This window comes from Dictyostelium discoideum (assembly GCF_000004695.1).
Source record: "Dictyostelium discoideum AX4 chromosome 2 chromosome, whole genome shotgun sequence".
Taxonomy (NCBI): domain Eukaryota; phylum Evosea; class Eumycetozoa; order Dictyosteliales; family Dictyosteliaceae; genus Dictyostelium; species Dictyostelium discoideum.
Window position 1 is genome coordinate 219246 of NC_007088.5, and position 19424 is coordinate 238669.

Sequence of the window (19424 nt, forward strand, 5' to 3'; positions counted from 1 at the left end):
CATTATTAAATAAGGAAAGAGTGAGAGGAGATAGGTAGATGATCGAAAATGGAGAAGAATAAATCAGCTCTATTATCATTTCTAGAGATGGATCTTAGAAATATCTCATCAGAAGCAAGAAATAAATTATTAAATATTAAAGAAGCAAGTGAAAGAGGTATTTTATATATTAAATATCTTCAAGAACAATCAGCAACTCCTGAAATATTATTACAAAGTAATTTTTTACCACCATTATTATTATTAGTATTAGTATTGTTTTTAAATCATGTTAACTAATATTTCCAAAAAATATAAAAAAAATAAAAATTAAAAAAAAAACTTGTTAATTACAGATTTAAAATCAAAATCTGATGAAATCTTAAAACCATTTTTAATGGCATTAGAATCAAAGAATCAAAAAATGATTTCATTAGCAATTGGTTCAGTTTTAAAATTAATTTCACATAGTGCAATCTCAAATGTATGTAGTTTTATATATATATATATATATATACATATAATGTATATGCATATGTATTTATAAATATTATTAACATATATATATATATTTTTAAATTTTATATATATAGAGTTCAATACCTTCAATTTTAAGTAAAATGCAATTATTAATTGATGTTGGATCAGATGAATCAATTCAATTAAAAGTTTTACAAGGATTATTAGTATTGATAACTACAGTACCAGATATTCATGATGAAGAGTTATCACAATTATTGGTATTATGTTTTAGATTACATGGTAGTAAGAATACATCAATTCAAAGTACATCATCTGCAACATTACCACAAATCATTAGAATCATTTTCGATAGAGTTTCTGTTGAAATGAATACTGCAAATAAGGAAATACTATCATCACCTGTAACTACAAAATTAATAAATTCAAAATCTTCTGATAATATAACTTTAAGTAATAATAATAATCAAGATGATTCATCATCTTCATCTTTATCAACTACTTCAGATTCAACTACAACTACAAAAAATGATGATAATACAGGTACTACTACACCAACAACAACAACAACAGAAAATACAGATACTAAAACTACAACAACAGTAACAGAAACTACAGATACTAAAACAACAACAGCAACAGATAATCAATCACCACAATTAAAATCATCACCATCAAATACAAATGTAGTTCAACAACATCAACAACATAATAAAAATAAATCATGGTCAAATTTAAAACCATCAGCAAAAGATGCATATTTATTATTACAAGATTTATGTTATATTACAGGTAGTGATTCACCAGAATGGTTACCACATACGACAACCATTTCAAGAGCATCAGGTTTAGATTTCATTGAAATGATACTTTCAGTTCATTATGATATTTTTTTTAAGGTGAATAATAATCAATCAATCAATCAATCATTTATTTAAAATTAAAATTATTTATTATTAACACTTTTTTTTTTTTTTTATTTTATTATTTTTTTTTAGTTAGAAGAATTTAAAAATTTATTAAAAGATAAAATTTGTCCATTATTAATTAAAAATTTTAAATTTAAGATGGATTTTTATCATACAGTTAGATTGATTAGAGTGATAACACAATTTATTAGTAAATTTAGTTCAATAATGGTTACAGAATCAGATGTATTATTGACAAAAACTATAAAGATGATGGATTTAGATCAACCAATTTGGACACAAATTTTAGCATTGGAATCATTTAGAGTCTATTCAGAGGATCCAAATCTATTAAGATTATTCTTTAAAAACTATGATAAAGATAACAACTCTGCAAAGATATTTGAAACAATGACGATTGCAATTGGAAAATATGTTCAAAATTTGTATGGATTGGATAGTAGTCATTTTGTGTTGGTTCAAACCTCAAAGAATCGTCTATTGGATTTATTATGGCAATCAGAGGTACCACTGATTAAAGAGAGTTATATAATCTCGGTTTGCACAGAATGTATCAATGGTATTGTTAATGCAGTCTCAAAAATCAATAATCCCGATAATAGTGCACAACAATATTCAGACTCTTTGGAGATATTCACTCAAATGGCAAATTCATGTTGGGTATCAATACTTGGTGGTATCTCAATGTTATTAGGTAAAACCAATGACGAAGCTTTAATTCAAATGGTTTTAAAATCATTACAATCATTTACAAATACATGTGGTGATTTACATTTATCTGCACCAAGAGATGCTTTATTAACTTGTCTTTGTAAAACTACAACTTTACCATCATTTGAATTATTAAATTCAAATTTAAATTTAAATGCGACAACAACAACAACGACAACAACAAATACGAATACTATAAATAATATAAATAATATAAATAATATAAATAATACGAATAATACGAATAATTCGAATAATATAAATAATACAAATATAAATACGAATAATATAAATAATAGCGAACAACAACAACAACAACAACAACAACAAATACAATCACCAATATCATCGACATCAACATCATCAAATATAATATCATCACAACAATCAACACCATCAAATTCATTAACACCACAACAATTGTCACAAAATAATAAAGACGGTCAAATTTCAATAAATACTATGGAAGAGAAATTATCAAATTTTTATCCAACCACTAAAAATATATTATCAGTGAAAATTTTATTTAATATAGCTCATTGTATGGGTTCATTATTGGATGAATCTTGGATACTGGTTTTAGAAACATTAGAAACTTGGAATAGATTTTTAGAGAGTTTTTTAAAGAAAAAAGAGAATTCAAATAATACACAAACAACAACAGGTACAGGTAATACAATAAATGGTAATAATAATAATAATAGTGGTGGTAATAAAAGTGGTGATAATATAATATTACCAAATCCATCAAGTTTATCAATTGCAAATAATAATAATATTAATAATAATAATGAAAATACATCATCACCAAAAGAAACATCATCACCACGTACAATTGGATCAAGTGAAGTACCAATTTTAATGAATTCAATGGATAATTTATTTAAATCAAGTTCACAATTAGATTTAAGATCTTGTCAATACCTTTTAGAAGCATTAGGTAAATTATGTACACAATCATTTAATTTGAAATCATTTAATTCAACACCTAATATGTTTGGTATTTCAAAGTTACGTGAAACTGCATTAGCAAATCTCTATAGAATCGATACAATATGGCCATTAATTTCAGATCATATCATTGATGCTGGTAATCATAGAAATCCATTATTTAGAAAATATTCTGTTGAATTTTTAAATTCAATCATTAAATCAACAATTTCATTACAACAATCACAACAATTATTACAATTACAAAAAGAAAAATTATTATCACAACAACAACAACAACAACAAGAAAAAGAAAAAGAAAAAGATAATTCATCATTAAATAGTGAAAGTAATGAAGATCAATCATCTGATCTAACAAATTCACCAGTTTCAACAACAACAACAACAACAACAACAACAACAACAACAACAACATCAACAATTAATATTTTAAATTCAAATTTATCATCAATTAATTCACAATTTATTGAAAATTATGAATTTGAAAAAGAATTATTAGAATTAGATAAGAATCAAATTCAATTAGAATTTTTTACAACATTAGAAGAATTATCATTTTCAACATCAAATGATACAAAAGAGAAAGTTTTAGAATCTATTAATAGTATTTTATCAACTTCTGGTCAATCTTTAACAACTTCATGGCCAATTATTTTAAGTATTTTGTTAAGAATGTCAAAATGTAATGAAAAGAGATTCATTTCATTATCATTTTCAAGTTTAGAATTAATTTGTAATGAATTTTTATCAAATTTAACACCTGAATGTTTAGCATTAACCATTGAATTGATTGAAAGTTTTGTTTCACAAAAAGCTGATATCAATATAAGTTTAACTGGTTCATCGGGTTTATTGACAGATTTAACTTATTTCTTGGCAAATGAAAATTCAATTAAAACAAGTAAATATCAAGTTTCAGATGGTAAAGCAATTGACCCAGTTAAAGAATCACATAGTCAATGTAGGTTCACTAAAACTTTGAATTCACGTATACGTCCATCCATTTCAGAGTCAAGTCCATTCTTTAAGGAGAAAAATAAATCATTGATTGATAGAATGTGGTTATGTTCTTTCAATTCTATGAAAACCTTATGTATTGATGTTAGACCTGCAATTAGAAATGGTGTAGTGGTTTCATTATTTCAAATTTTAACAACTTATTTCCATTTGTTTGAAAAGGAGTTATTGGATGTCATATTGTGGTCAATTCTATTCCCATTGATTCAAGAGATTAAATCATTCTCTGAAAAGGCTGATCAAGAAAGAATAGATTCTGATCTAGGTGGTGGTGTCATGTTGTTGGTACATCATAGTAGAAACACTGCTCAAAAACAATGGGATGAAACTCAAGTACTCTCAATTGGTGGTATGGTTAGAATTTTTAAAACATTTTTTGATCAACTTTTCACTTTACCAACTTTTGATGCAGCTTGGTCAACTTTATTAAATCATCTTCAAACCGAATCTAAATCATCATCAAAGGAGGTTTCATTGACTTCACTCTCGTTCATTCATGAGATTGTAAATACTCCATCCATTATTGACCCATCACATCCACAATTGGCCGAGTCGATTTGGGAATGTTTATTACATTTGTCTCCAAAGTTATTTGATCCACAAAATTCTGTACCAAAATCATTGTCTGTCTATATCAAGGTTTTCACAGATTTGTTCAATAAAACTCGTCCTCAATTGAATCATGCACAAATGAATCGTGCTTTGGAGATCATTTTCCCAATGGGTTTATTCATTGGTGATTCTTCAACCGTTTTATCAAATCCACAAACTCATGCCATTCAATTGATTAAATCATTACCACCAATCACTGTGGATATTTTCCCATCGGTGATTTCAATACTTTTGAAATATATCTCGATTGGTATCAATATGGTTTCACCACCATTCACACCAACTTCAGCAACTTGTGATTTCATATTCCCACCACAAACTCCAATTACAAAGGATTTAGTCTACTATTCAACCATCACTGAACAATCAATCGATTTAATCTATGAACTATTTTCACATTCTTCAACAACTGATGAAATGAGATCATTGGTATTCGAAGATATCATAAAGGTATTGGGTGCTTCAATGTTAACCAAATATCAAAAATATCATTCAACCATTTGGAAACTTTCTGTATCAAATTTAATTAAACTATTACCATCTGGTCTATTGGCAATTAATATCGATTCAAATCATTTAAATGATATTAAAAGAAATATCATTTGGACAGAGTTAATCGATTCAATTCAAACTTTTATACTTCATGAAAGACCAAATCATCAAATTTCACCAGAGAAAAGATTAGAAGAGGATCAATATGATATTGATCTTATCAATGCAATTTCAAAGGAAATGGTTGGTTTCTCTGGTATTAAAGTTGAACGTGTTTCAATCATTCGTGATAGATTAGTTGAAATTTTACAAGAAGGTTCGGTTTTATCTGCTCATGGTCGTGAAAAAGTTGCTCAATCTTGTTATAGAAATATGTTTTCAATTTGTTCAACTACAAATAATAATAATAATAATAATAATAAAAACGATAATAATAATAATAACAATACCGATGATAATGATGGTAATCAAGCTTCAGAATCAATTGAAATTGCTAAAGTAGTATTACCAGTGGTTTTAAAACGTTGTAAAGATGTTTTAACAAGATTTGTAATTGATGAAAGACAATCTGGTAATTATCCATTACCAAGATATCGATTATCTGAAATCTCTTTTATCTTGAAAGAAATTTATGAATTACAATTACAATCAGGTGTTTATCAACCATTAAATAATAGTACAACTATAATTAAACCCGAATGTAAAAGACCTCATCTATTAGAATTATATACTATACTTTGTGATTGTATTTGTACTTCTGAAAAAGAAATTAAAGAATTATTAAAAAATATATTTTTAATTATCTCGAAAGAATTTTTAAATTTATAAAATTTAAAATAAATAAATAAATAAATAAAAAAATTATAATTATAAAAAAAAAAAAAAAATTAAAATTAAAATAAATCTTTAATCTTTTTTTTTTTTTAATCAATTTTAATATTATAATGATTAAATTGAAAAAAAAAAAAAAAAGAAAAAAGATTTTTTTAATTTAATTTATTTTTTTATTACTAATTAGTAATAAAATTAAAAAGTAATTACAAAAACAAAAAATAAAATGATGAATAAAGAAGATATTGAGTTTAAATGAAGAATTACAGTATAATTCTCTCAAAAATGCATTCTGTCCACAATCGTCACTTTCTTTAGTAAAGATTCTATCTGATAGAGAACAAATTGTTTTTTTACAATGTTTTGAAACACAGGATTTTGTATAATAATTACTACCATCCAAAGAGCACTTATTATCGAATGCACACTTTTCCACACCGTCTGAATAAATAGATTTGTATATTTCTGGCATGTTCAATACAAATACCATCAGAGCACTAAAAAAAAAAAAAAAAAAAAAAAAAAAAAAAAAGTTAATAATATTATAATATTTGTTAATTTATTAATTTTATTATTACTACTAACATATAAATCTTTATTGTAATCACACATATCTTTAGAGCAGTCAGCACCTAATCCAGCGAGTTGTTTTTTAAAACAAACAATTGACCAAAGCACTGGCTTGAATAGGTGCACGATTCACCCTCAAATTTTATTTTTTTACATATATCATCTATACAATATTCATCATAATTGCAATTGGAATTCAATCCATTACAATTTTCAGAAGATTTAAATTTACATTTGTTATTTACATAAAAATATCTTTAAAATTCAAAAAAAAAAAAAAAGAAAAAAAAAAAAAAAGAAAAATTAATGGGTTTGGGAGTTGAATAGAAAATAAAAAATATAATTAAAAAAAAAAAAAGAGGCCAGCACTGCATAAAATTACTTAAATTTTGTATCCTGCCAACTTTTAGGGTTTATTTGAAAAAGATCTTACATTTATTTTTTTAAAATAATTTAAACTTTTTTTCAAAACAATCATTTTTTTTGTAGCTAAATAATTTTTTTACCCACTACAAAAAAAATTTTAAAAATAGAAATAATAAATATAAATAATTTTTTTATTTATAAATTTTATATCTAGATGTTGAACAACACTTATTTAATTTAATTATTTTTTTTTTATTTTAGGAAATTTAATTAAAAAAATGAAAATTTCATTTGTGTTTTTTTATTTTTTTTTTTTTTTTTTTTTGTTTTTTTTTTTTTTAATTTGGTTTGATATTATTTTCATATGTAAAAATAAAAATGTTAAGATCAATAATTAAAACAAAAAACATAGTTCAAAAATCATCAATAATAAATCAATTATTTAAATATAAAAATAATTCTATAGGAACAATAAAAGATAATAGTAATAATAATAATAATTATTTTAAAAGAAACTTTACATCATATGATGAATTAGGTAGAAATTTTTTAAAGAATTATAGAAATGTTAAAGATGAATTTTCATCTTCAAAACTATATGAAAAAATTAATGATGAAAATAAAGAATTATTAAAAAAAATTGATTCTAAAAATTCCTTATATCTTTCAAAATTAATTACAACAGGTATGTATGTGTATATTTATTTTTTAGAAAAAAAAAAAAAAAAAAAAAAAAAAAAAAAAAGAAAATTTTATTTATTTATAAATAAAAAATAATAATAATAATAGTTGAATCATCAAGAGAAGATCATCAAGAACAAAGTAGAATGATTATATCATATTTATCAAGTTTAGCAAAAGAAAAAGGTACACAATATAATTCATTTCGTATTGGTATTAGTGGACCACCAGGAGCAGGTAAATCAACATTCATTGAAGCATTTGGAAAATATTTAACATCATTAGGACATAGGGTTGCAGTATTGGCAATTGACCCATCGTCAGTAAGATCTGGTGGTTCAATTTTAGGTGATAAAACTAGAATGACAGAATTGGCAGTAGACGAGAATGCCTATGTCAGACCATCAGCAACTAGAGGCTCATTGGGTGGCATAACTAAAGGAACTTCCGACACTATCATTCTATGCGAATCTGCAGGATACGATATAGTTATAGTTGAAACCGTTGGTGTTGGTCAATCTGAGGTGTCAATAGACGATATGGTAGATTGTTTCGTTCTGTTAGTGCCACCTGCAAATGGCGACGAACTTCAAGGTTTAAAAAAAGGTATTGTAGAATCTGCCGATATCGTAGTGGTTAATAAAGCCGATGGCGAATTATTACCAAAAGCAAGATTCACCGTCTCAGAGTACACTTCGGCTTTCAAGCTCCAAAGACCAAAAAATCAGCATTGGATCTCCAAAGTTGTGTCATGTTCTTCCATTTCAAAGGAACATATCGATAAAGTTTGGAATACAATGTGTGAATTTAAAAAAGTTATGATGAATTGTGGTGACTTAAAAACTAAAAGATCACTTCAAAAAGAAACTTTTATGAAGAAATTATTAGAAGAAGAATTATTAACTTTACTCCATCACAATGAAGATGTTCAAAAAGTTTTACCTTACTTTGAACAACAAGTGAAAGATGGTATTCTTTCACCAACTTTAGCATCAAATGAAATAATTAAAACATTTTTAATTTCTGAAAAAAATAAACCAATTAAATAATAATAATAACAAATAACAAATAAAAGTTTTTTTTTTTTAAACTTTTTTTTTTTAAACTTTTTATTTTATTTTATTTTTTTAAAATCTTGTAACAATCATTTTTTCACCAGTTGAAGTTGTAATTGGTCTTGAATAAGTTAAAATGAATTGTTCTAAAGAATTACCAGGTGGAATTGTTGATTTAATGAATGGTTCAATATCATCAATTGACCAACGAGTTGAAATTTGAAATAATTCTTTGAATCTTGCTTTTGGAATTGTTGGTAATATTGATTCATTTATAAATTTAACGGATTTCTCTTTTGGATTGGTTGATGATGATGGTATTAAAATTGCAATTCCTTTTAACATTGAAAAGTTTGGTTGAATTTCAATTGGTAATGTGTCTTTCCAATTATCCATAAAATCTTCAAATTTCATATTACTTTTATTTGATAATGTTAATAATTGTTTTGCTCTAAAAATACAAACTTTATTAAAATCTAATGAACAAATATTTTCATCATTATTATCATCACCACCACCACCTTTTATTTCTTCACCACCACCACCACTATTTGTTGGTGATTTCTGTTTACTATATAATTGTAAACAATGCTTAATTATAAATTCAGGTGCTCTTATATTCTCTATACATTTATCAATTGGTATATTATCTAATTTCCATGCACCGATTGTTGCTTCTGATAATATTAATTCTAAAATTTTAAATTCATAATTTTCTGAAAGTACAATATACCTATCTGAAAAAAAAAAAAAAAAAAAAAAAAAAAAATTAATTTCTTCTTTATCATGATTGTTTTTTTATATTAAAACTTACTTTTATAAATTAAAGTATTTAATTTTAATAAATATTGTTGAATTTCTTTCTCACTTGATTGAATTCTATCAATTATTTCATCAAAAGAGAAACCTAATAAATTTTCATCATCTTCAAAATCTAATGAATTATCAATTGCTTTAGAGTATAATAAATCTTTTAAAACATTTAATTTTGGTTGTATCTCTGTTAATTCTAAATGATATTGTAATGCTACTTTAATTTTATTAGTGTCTTTTGATACTAATAACATTGAATTTGATGTATGTCCTGCTCTAATTGTAAATGTTTTATCATCTGTACATAATACTGCTTCATCTGTTAATGAACCTTTTATAACTAATCTTTTTATTTAGAAATAAAAAATAATTATAATAAATATTATCATAATATTAATACCAGTGATTCAGTTTATGTATAGATATCTATACATACTTTTTATTATTTTTAATTTGATCTAAAATTTCTTGATTTGCTTCTAAAAATCTATAGTCAGTATCTGGATAATCTGATGAAAATGTGATTACTTTGGTATCATCATCATCATTTGGTGTCATTTTTTTTATTTATTTTAATTGGTATTTGTTTATTATTAAAGTTGGGAAATAAAAAAAAAAAAAAAAAATAAAATAAAAAAAAAATGAAAAAAGTTTTTTTTTTTATTGGCGCCAAAATAAATAGAATAATAAAAAAGAATCAAAAGATATTTACTAATTTTATTTTAATACTATTTACAAATTTTATTTTTATATGCTTTTTTTTTTTTTTTTTTTAGTGCTCAACTGTTATATTGCCACCATTATTATTATTATTCATATTATTATTATTATTATTATTATTATTATTATTATTATTATTATTATTATTATTCATATTATTATTCATGTTATTATTATGATTCATATTATTATTATGATTCATATTATTATGATTCATATTATTATTATTATTATGATTCAAATTATTATTATTCATATTATTACTATTCATACTATTTCCACTATTATTGTTATTACTATTACTATGATGATGACTACCATCAGGTCTATCTTTTTTTGATTTTTTCTTTTCACCACTTGTAGAACTGCTACTTGAACCATCTCTATGTTTTCTCTTTTTCTTATCTCTATGTTTTTTATCTCTCTTTTTATCTTTATCAGGTCTTTGATAACCACCATCTAATAAAGTGAAAGCTGATCTCAATTGACTATCATCCAATGATAATAAAATTAATTCTTGTTGATTTTCATCAAAAAAGTTACCTTCAACTAATCTTGTTAAACCTCCTGGTGGTTTAGGTGGTTCTGGTTGTTGAGGTTGTTGAGGTTGTTGTTGTTGTTGTTGTTGTTGTTGTTGTTGTTGTTGCTGTGGTGGTACACCCATATTAACATCTTGTTGACCACTTGCATTTGTATTATTACTATTATTATTATTATTACTATTATTATTATTATTACTACTACTACTACTACTATGCTTTGATTTCTCTCTTTTAATATAATTATCACCTGGTAAATTCTTTACATAAGATTTATAAGTTGAAGATAAATGTTTTGAATTAAATTCATTTAATGTTTTATAAAGATTAAAATGTTCTAATAAATTTGTTTCTCCTGTTATATTTTCTGATGATTCTATTTTATTTAAAATAACAAAAATTAATATTAGAAATTGAAAAAAAGTGAACAAAAAATATACATATATATATTTACTTTCTATAGGGTTTATAAGATAAAGTGAAGAAGACATTTTTATTAAAATTCAAAAAAACATATAAAAGTTTTATTTATGTGTATTAAAAAAAAAAATGAAAAATTAAAAAAATTTTTTTTTTTTTTTTTTTTTTATTTTTCTTTTTTTTCTTTTTTTTTTTTTTCTTTTTTTCATATTTTTTAATTAATTTTCAAAATAAAATAAAAAAATATCTAAGAATATCAATTTTTTTAATTTTTTTTATGGATTTATTATTTTTTAAAGTATGGAGAAATAAATATTTAAATAACTATATTTATAAAATTGTTGAAGAATTTGAATATTATAAACAAAGAAAACCAATTAAAAATAGTAAAATTTTAAGAAAATTGAAAAATGGTCAATATCTTACAAATATAATTTTAAATAGTAAATCAGTATTTATTGATGGTTATGAATTACCTGAAACCATATCAATATTAGAATTGGGTGGTAAAATGGTGTCACCCTTAAAAGAGAATAACATAACTCCATACATCAGCAAACTAATAATCAGTAGTGTTTCAATTAATTATAGTATTCCATCGTCAATTTTACCAACTCATTCAATTACACATTTAAAATTTTGTAATCAGTGTGAAATTAATATTGAATTTCAAATTGGGACATTACCACCGTCATTGAGAACACTCTATTTAGGAAACTACAAACATCCTTTAAAAGAAGGCATTCTACCCACTGGTTTACTAAAATTAACAATACACTCATACGAATACCCAATTAAAAAAAATGATATCCCAAACACTGTAAAAGTACTAACCTATGGTAAAAAATTCATAGGTTGTAAACCTGCAAATAGCGATACCAACACTAATAGCAATATTAATACCAATACTAATAAAATTAATAAATTGTTAAATATTGTTATACCAAATTCAGTTGAAGAATTATCAATTTTATTTGATATTGGTTATATACCGATTTTAGCAGACTCTATTAGAAAATTAACTATTGGGAGATTAAATTTTAATTTAGAATTTACAGATAAATTAAATAAGAGAACATTCCCATACAATTATTGTTTTTTACCAGAGAATATAACTGATTTAACATTTTTACAAATTATACCATTATACAATACATATGGTGGTAAATGGATTATTAATGATGATATATTACCAAAATCATTAATATCTTTAAAATTTGGATTTTTATGTTCAATTGAATTTTTAAATAATTCATTATCATCTTTAAAAAATTTAAAAGAATTAGAATTATTAAATAGTTATTTTTTACCAAAACCAACGTCAACAAAATCAAAATCATCTACAACGATGATGACACAATTATTTAAATTTGAAATACCAAAATCAATAGAGAAATTAAAATTATCAAGAGATTTTTCAATTTTAAATTCAATAGTTAATAAAGAATTGTTGTTACCATTATTATCAGATTTATCAATTGGGTTATATGATGATAATGATGATGATAAGTTTAATTATTTAGGATCATTACCTGAAACAATTAAAATATTAGAAATTCAAATTAGTAATTTAGGAATTGAGAGATCATTTTCATCAATTACATCATTAAAGATATCTGGTATTAATTTTCAAAATATTAATATTGTACCTTTTAAAGCACCATTATTGAAATCATTAGAATTTGATGATAATTTTAATAATAAAATTTGTATTGATTTTATACCGAAATCTGTAACAACTTTAATATTTGGTAATCGTTTTAATAGACCATTATCATCATTAAATCTACCACAATCTTTAACAAAATTAACATTAGGTTGTAGATTTCCAAAAGAAAATATTAATCAACTTTATAATCAATTACCAAATTTAAAATTAATAAATTTTAAAAAAAAATTCGAACTTCTTTAAATAAAATTTATTATTATATATTATATTATTATTTTATTTAATTAAAATTTGTTTTTGTTTTTGTTGTTGTTGTTGTTGTTGTTGAAGATTACCTAAAATTTGAATATATTGATCACCAATTGATAAAGATAAATCAGAGAGTGAATAAGTTGTTAAAGGATTTTGAATTGTAATGGTTGGAATTTTAACTAAACCTTGAGCTAATTCAATTAATTGAACAAAACCTGAAACATCAATATCACCAACACTTGTTGAACCAACTGTAACCAAAGCATCTAATTTATCAAGTGTACCAGTTACACTAATACCATTAGAGGATTGAGATAAAGCTGGTGTTAATTCAATATTAAAATTGAATAGAATTTGAAAAACTGTTTCATCATTTACAATGAAATTAACTGGAATTGAATGTAAACCAACTAAAACACCAGTTGAATTAATTGATACCATGGTTTGACTTGATGATGATGGTGAAATAATTTCAACATCAATTGGAGAATTTGGATATTTACCAGTTAATCCAGGTGCAGTTTGATTAAAGAATGGATCAGAAGTATTTAAATGAACTGGTGATTCTGATGGTACTTCAGATGGTGTAATTGTCATTGGTAAGGCTGATTCAAACATTGCATCTACCAATGACTCAAACAAGTATGGTGTCAATGTTACTGCAATATCAGTTTGAAAATCTTCAACTGCCTCCTCACTTGGTAATGAACTTGGTGATTGAGTTGGATAAATAAATTGACCAGCACTATTCTTTACAACAATACCACCATTCATTGCTAACACCATTGTTGGTGTCAACACTCCACCTTGACTTGACTCTACAATTGTACCTCTTGAATCTAAATAAAATTCATTACCATTATACTCCATATTCATATCTCTTAAACTTGGAAATAATGATAAATATTTTCCAACATTATTATTAATTTCTGTCTATAATATTTTTATTAATAATTAGTAAAATAATTTAATATTATTATTATTATTATTATTATTATTATTATTATTATTATTATTATTATTATTATTATTATTATTATTATTATTATTATTATTATTATTATTATTATTATTATTATTATTATTATTATTATTATTATTATTATTATTATTATTATTATTATTATTATTATTATTGCTATTATGAATGATATATATTACTTACAGTCATACCAGATTCAACTGATGGTACAAATTTAGAAGCAATTTCATTTGTAATATCATGAGTTTTATCACAAACTTTACTTGAACAATGAACATTATAGTTTATACCATTTGCAGGTACATTCAAGGTTGTAGAAGAACAAGAGATGGTTGGAGTTGATTGAGTGAAATCAATGGTCATTGCAATCGATAATGATAAAGTTGCTTGAGAGTTAATTTTGATATCACCTTTTTCACAAATTGATAATTTTTTAAGACCACCAATTTTATAACAACCTTGATAATCGGTTGTAATTGTAAATGTAACACTATTCCAACCAATATTATAAGTGTTTACACCTGTTTGTTGAAAAAAGAAATCTCCAAGTTGTACTGATTGTTGAATATTAGTTACAGAGTAACTAACTTTACCAGTTTTACCATCAACATTTGCAACTGGATATGAATTAATTTGATTTTGAATTGTTTGAGTAAACTTTTTTTTTTAAAATAAAATAAAATAAAAAAAATAAAAAAACAAAATAAAATAAAATAAAATAAAAAATAAAATAAAATAATAATTAATAATTTATAATAATGATTTAATTTTAAAATAATATATATACTTACTTCATTACCAAAAGTAGCTAAAAAATTTGAATTTAATGAAACATAAACACCACTATCTGGGTAAACACCTTGTTGGGAATTTACTAAAGCCAAACAAATGGATAAAATAATTAAAATAAATAATTTCATTGTTGGTTATTATTACACTATTTTTTTCGAAAATAGGTTTTTTTATTTTTTTTTTTATTTTACATAAAATAAATTTAAAATAAAATTAAATTAAAAAAAAAAAAAAAAAAAAAAAAAGATTTTTTTTATCGACCAAAAACTCCAATTTAAGATTTTTCCATCACTTTTTTTATTTTCAAATAAAAAAAAAAAAAAAAATAAAAATAAAAATAAAAATAAAAATAAAAATAAAAATAAAAAATAAATAAAAAAACAAATAAAAGTGTATAATTTATTTTTTATAATTTATTTTTTTTTTTTATTAATACCATCTTTTGTTGTATTAATATTCAATAATTTAAATAAATAACAAATAAAAAAAAAAAAAAAAAAAACTTTTTTTTCGAATTTTTATTTTTATTTTATTTTTTTTTTTTTTTTTGTCGGTCGGTTTTTTTGAAATTTTGATCTTTTTTTTTTTTTTTTTTTTAATTTTTATTTTTGTAACAAGTCATTGTATAATATAAATAAAATGACAAAGAAAACAACTACTTCCACAACTCTAACTAAAAAAAGACCATTAAATGAAGTAACAACCAAGAAATCAACCACAAACTTAACTAAAAAGAAACCATTAAAACAAGTTACAACTAAAAAACCAATAGAAGTTGAAAAACCAGCATGGAATGATGAAGAAGATGAAGATGAAGATGAAAATGAAAATTCAGATGAAAAAATAAATAATACAATTGAAGAAGAAGAAGAAAAAGAAGAAAAAGTAGAAGAAAATGAAGAAGAAAAAATTAAAGAAAATGAAGAAGAAAAAGGAGATAATAATGAAGAAGAAGAGGATGAAAAAATTGTTAAAAAAACAAAAGTTTCAAATGAAAGTGCTTGGGCAGATGAAGAAGATGTTGGTAAATTTAAAAATAGATCTTTATTAAGTGTGTATGTATAAATTAATTTCTATTTCTATTAATTTAAATAAATATATATATATATATATATAAATAATATATTTATATTTTAACTTTTTTATTTTTTTTATTTTTTTTATTTTTTTTTTTAAAAAAAAAATAGAACACCAGAATGGGCAAAAATTAAAGAAAAAGGTGAAGATGATAAAGAAGAAGAAAATGTTTTTAATAGTAATAAGAATTTAGTTAATAATAATGAATTTAGAATTTTACAAGATAGAACTAGAAGTTCATTAACATCAAAAGTTACTGGTGTAGCATATGGTTCAAATGGTAATGTATTTATGGCAGATTCAAAAGGTATATTTAAAGTTTTTTCACGTGAAATCGAAGCTTCAAAAATATATGATAAACAATTATACGAGAGTAAATTTGTTGATTTCTCAATTACAAACCTTTACTATATTGAAAAATCAAATGAAGTAATTATAACCGGTCTTGATAAAGAGTATTATTTTACTTTTGATGTTAAATCTGAAAAAATTACAAAACGTCCATTAAGAGGTAAGTTTTTAAATAGATAAAATAAATAGATAAAATAAATAAAAAAAATAAATTATATTAATATTTTTTTATGGGGTTTTTTTTTAAAAAAAAAAAGTTGGTAAAAATTATTTAAAAAAATCAGCAATTTCAGAAGAATACTTTTCAATTTCAGATTCTACAGGTAGAATTATGATGATATCGACAGCAAGTAAGACCATAGTTAATGAGGTTAGAATGCCATCAGCAGAGATAACAACAATGAAATTCTCATCGAATGGAAAGATATTGTTGATTTCATCAGAGGGCTACATTTTTTGTTACAATGTTGATAGTATGTCAATGATTCATAAATTTAAGGATTATGGTAACTTTGGATTGAATTCGATTACCACCATTACATGTTCACCAAATGGTAATTATTTAGTGACAGGTTCTCAATCTGGTATTATCAATAGTTATCGTTTCTCTGATTGTATGGAACAAACCACACCAAAACCATTGAAAATCATTGACTCGATCGTTTATCCAATCACTGGTTTAGAGTTTAGTCCAAACAGTTTAATGCTTTTGGCAAGTAGTGAATTTGATAAATTATCTTCAAAATTAATTTTATATCCATCTCATCAAACTTTTAAAAATTTTAAACTATCATGTAAAGTTGAATCATTTTGTTTCTCTCAAAATTCTCAAAGACTTTTAATTGGTGAAGAAGATGGTAGTTTAACATTATTAAGATTTAAACCTATAATTATTAATAATAATAAAAATTTTAAAAATAATAATAAGAATAATAAAAAATATAATAATAATAAAAATAATAAAAATAATAATAAAAATAAAAATAATAAAAATAAAAAATAAAATTAAAATTATAATAAAATCAATTAAAAAAGTGAATATAAAAAAAAAAAAAAAAAAAATAATAATAAAAAAAGTTTAAAAAAAAAAAAAAAAGGTTTTGAGTGTGTGTGTTAATGTTGTGTGTAAAAATTATTAAAATAGGTGTGGGTATGTTTGTATATATGAGTTTGGTATGGCGTTGGTGTGAATGAGTGGGTATGTATAAAATTATAAAGTTATTTTTGTTTATATCGTATAACAATATAATTCTAAAAATATATCATCAGAAATGTTTTTTTTTTTTTTCAAACCTTTTTTTATCTTTTTTTTTTTTTTTTTTTTTTGTTTATTTCAAATTAATAAATATGATCATCATAAAGTAACCCCTAATTAATCTTTTTTTTTTAATTATAATTATTGTTATTTTTTTTTTATTTTTTTTTTTTATGAAAATCATCATCATCATCATTGGAACTAAGATTGATTTAATTATTTTTTAATTTTTTTTTTTTTTTTTTTTTTTTTTTTTTTTTTTTTTTAAATTTAGATTTAATTGTGATCTACATATTTATTAGTATCGTTTTTTACCAATATTTTTTTTTAAAATTTTCTAATCATCAAGCACCACGTTAACAAACTATTAAAATCACAACATACAAACATACAAACATACAAACATACACTAAACATCTAATCCATAATTATCATAAAAAAGCTAAATATGGAAGTTTTTTTATTTTTATTATTTTTTTTTTTTCAAATAAATGGAAAATAATTTACCTATTTTTACAATATCATTTTTAATCAATGTTCCATTATTTTTTAAAAATAAATGAAAATTCAAATAGTATAATTAAAGGATAAAAATAATTTTAATAATAATGATAAAAGTAAAAAAGAAATTAGAATAATTAAAAAAAAAACATTGAATTTTTCAAAATAGAAACAAAAAAAATTAATTATTAAAAACTTCACTGTGAGGTGATTATCATGTTTTCTACTTTATTATATTTATATAAATTAAATCATAAAATAAATAATTTGGGTATACTTTTTTTTTTTTTTTTTTTTTTTTTTTAAAAAAAATATTGATTCCTTCAGATTATTTTACCCCTTTCAACACACAAAAAATATAAATTATTTGAAAAAAAAAAAAAAATAAAAAAAATAATAATAATAATTATAATATTAACATATCAAGATTTTAATTAAAAAAAAATTTCCAAAAAAATAAAAAAAACAACGGAAAATCTCTCCATAAACACAATTTTTTTTTTTTTTTTTTTTTTTTTTAAAAAACTCTCATCGTTAAACAAGATCAAAAATATTGTTAAATATGTACAATTTAAAAACAATAGTAAGTAACTGAAAGGAATTTTTTTTTTTTTATTGTTATTGTTTTTTTTTAAATATAAATATGGAATATTATACCCCCCACTCACCAATAAACAAATAAAAAAAATTATTATTATTTTAAAATTATACAAATATACACATGTGGGGTAAAATAACAATTCAAAAAAAACACACACAAACAAACCATTTTTTCATTTTTTATTATTATTTTTTTTTTTTATTTTTTTAATTTATTTTTTTATTTTTTATTTTTTTTATTTCTTTTTTTAAATTTATTTATTTTTGAAACTCAATACGATACTATTTGATTTCACATAATAAAATTTTATTTATTCAATTAATTTTTTTAAAATAAATAGTTTTTTTTTTTTTGGTTATTTTGGTTTTTTTTTGGTTTTTTTTTTCCAATTTCAAGATTAATAAATTAAATTATTTAATTTAGAAAATACTACTTTGATATTTTACAATACTATTAAAATTAATTTTAATTTAGTAATTTTAAAATATTAAATTAATATTTTTAAAAAAAAAAAAAAATAATCCCTAAAAAATTCATTATTTATATATTTATTTATTTATTTATTTTTCATTTTATTTATTTCCAATTACTTTTTATAAAAAATTTTAAATACAATAAAATTAATAAGAACAAACAAAAACAGGAAAAAGTAATAATAAAATTATTTTTACATATAAAATAATAAATTATGTAGGTATATATATTTATATAATTTAAATACTATTAAAAAATTTTTATTGTAAAAATTTTAAATTATATCTTATTTAATGGTCAATAA

The 19424-nt window shown here is 22.2% G+C and overlaps 7 protein-coding genes across 7 annotated transcripts; 4 read left to right on the forward strand and 3 right to left on the reverse strand.

Annotated features, from left to right (window-relative positions):
- Positions 1–48: 48 nt before the first annotated feature.
- mon2 (hypothetical protein) lies at positions 49–5999 on the forward strand (the record flags this gene model as incomplete). Its single annotated transcript, XM_640613.1, has 4 exons — positions 49–217; positions 336–463; positions 573–1358; positions 1458–5999. The coding sequence occupies 4 exons, from the start codon at positions 49–51 to the stop codon at positions 5997–5999; spliced, it is 5625 nt and encodes a 1874-aa protein (XP_645705.1).
- Positions 6000–7316: 1317 nt separating this feature from the next.
- DDB_G0271248 (hypothetical protein) lies at positions 7317–8668 on the forward strand (the record flags this gene model as incomplete). The annotated part of the gene is made up of 2 exons (XM_640614.1): positions 7317–7623; positions 7728–8668. 2 exons carry the CDS (start codon positions 7317–7319, stop codon positions 8666–8668), a joined length of 1248 nt encoding a protein of 415 aa, XP_645706.1.
- A 78-nt stretch (positions 8669–8746) lies between these two features.
- Positions 8747–10045, reverse strand: DDB_G0271400 (hypothetical protein; the record flags this gene model as incomplete). Its single annotated transcript, XM_640615.1, has 3 exons — positions 8747–9411; positions 9489–9832; positions 9924–10045. 3 exons carry the CDS (start codon positions 10043–10045, stop codon positions 8747–8749), a joined length of 1131 nt encoding a protein of 376 aa, XP_645707.1.
- A 214-nt stretch (positions 10046–10259) lies between these two features.
- Positions 10260–11237, reverse strand: med19 (hypothetical protein; the record flags this gene model as incomplete). The annotated part of the gene is made up of 2 exons (XM_640616.1): positions 10260–11122; positions 11201–11237. 2 exons carry the CDS (start codon positions 11235–11237, stop codon positions 10260–10262), a joined length of 900 nt encoding a protein of 299 aa, XP_645708.1.
- Positions 11238–11443: 206 nt separating this feature from the next.
- Positions 11444–13078, forward strand: DDB_G0271244 (hypothetical protein; the record flags this gene model as incomplete). Its single annotated transcript, XM_640617.1, has 1 exon — positions 11444–13078. One exon carries the CDS (start codon positions 11444–11446, stop codon positions 13076–13078), a length of 1635 nt encoding a protein of 544 aa, XP_645709.1.
- Positions 13079–13111: 33 nt separating this feature from the next.
- DDB_G0271242 (hypothetical protein) lies at positions 13112–14989 on the reverse strand (the record flags this gene model as incomplete). Its single annotated transcript, XM_640618.1, has 3 exons — positions 13112–14020; positions 14253–14726; positions 14861–14989. The coding sequence occupies 3 exons, from the start codon at positions 14987–14989 to the stop codon at positions 13112–13114; spliced, it is 1512 nt and encodes a 503-aa protein (XP_645710.1).
- A 511-nt stretch (positions 14990–15500) lies between these two features.
- Positions 15501–17292, forward strand: utp18 (WD40 repeat-containing protein; the record flags this gene model as incomplete). The annotated part of the gene is made up of 3 exons (XM_640619.1): positions 15501–15916; positions 16049–16449; positions 16547–17292. 3 exons carry the CDS (start codon positions 15501–15503, stop codon positions 17290–17292), a joined length of 1563 nt encoding a protein of 520 aa, XP_645711.1.
- Positions 17293–19424: the final 2132 nt, after the last annotated feature.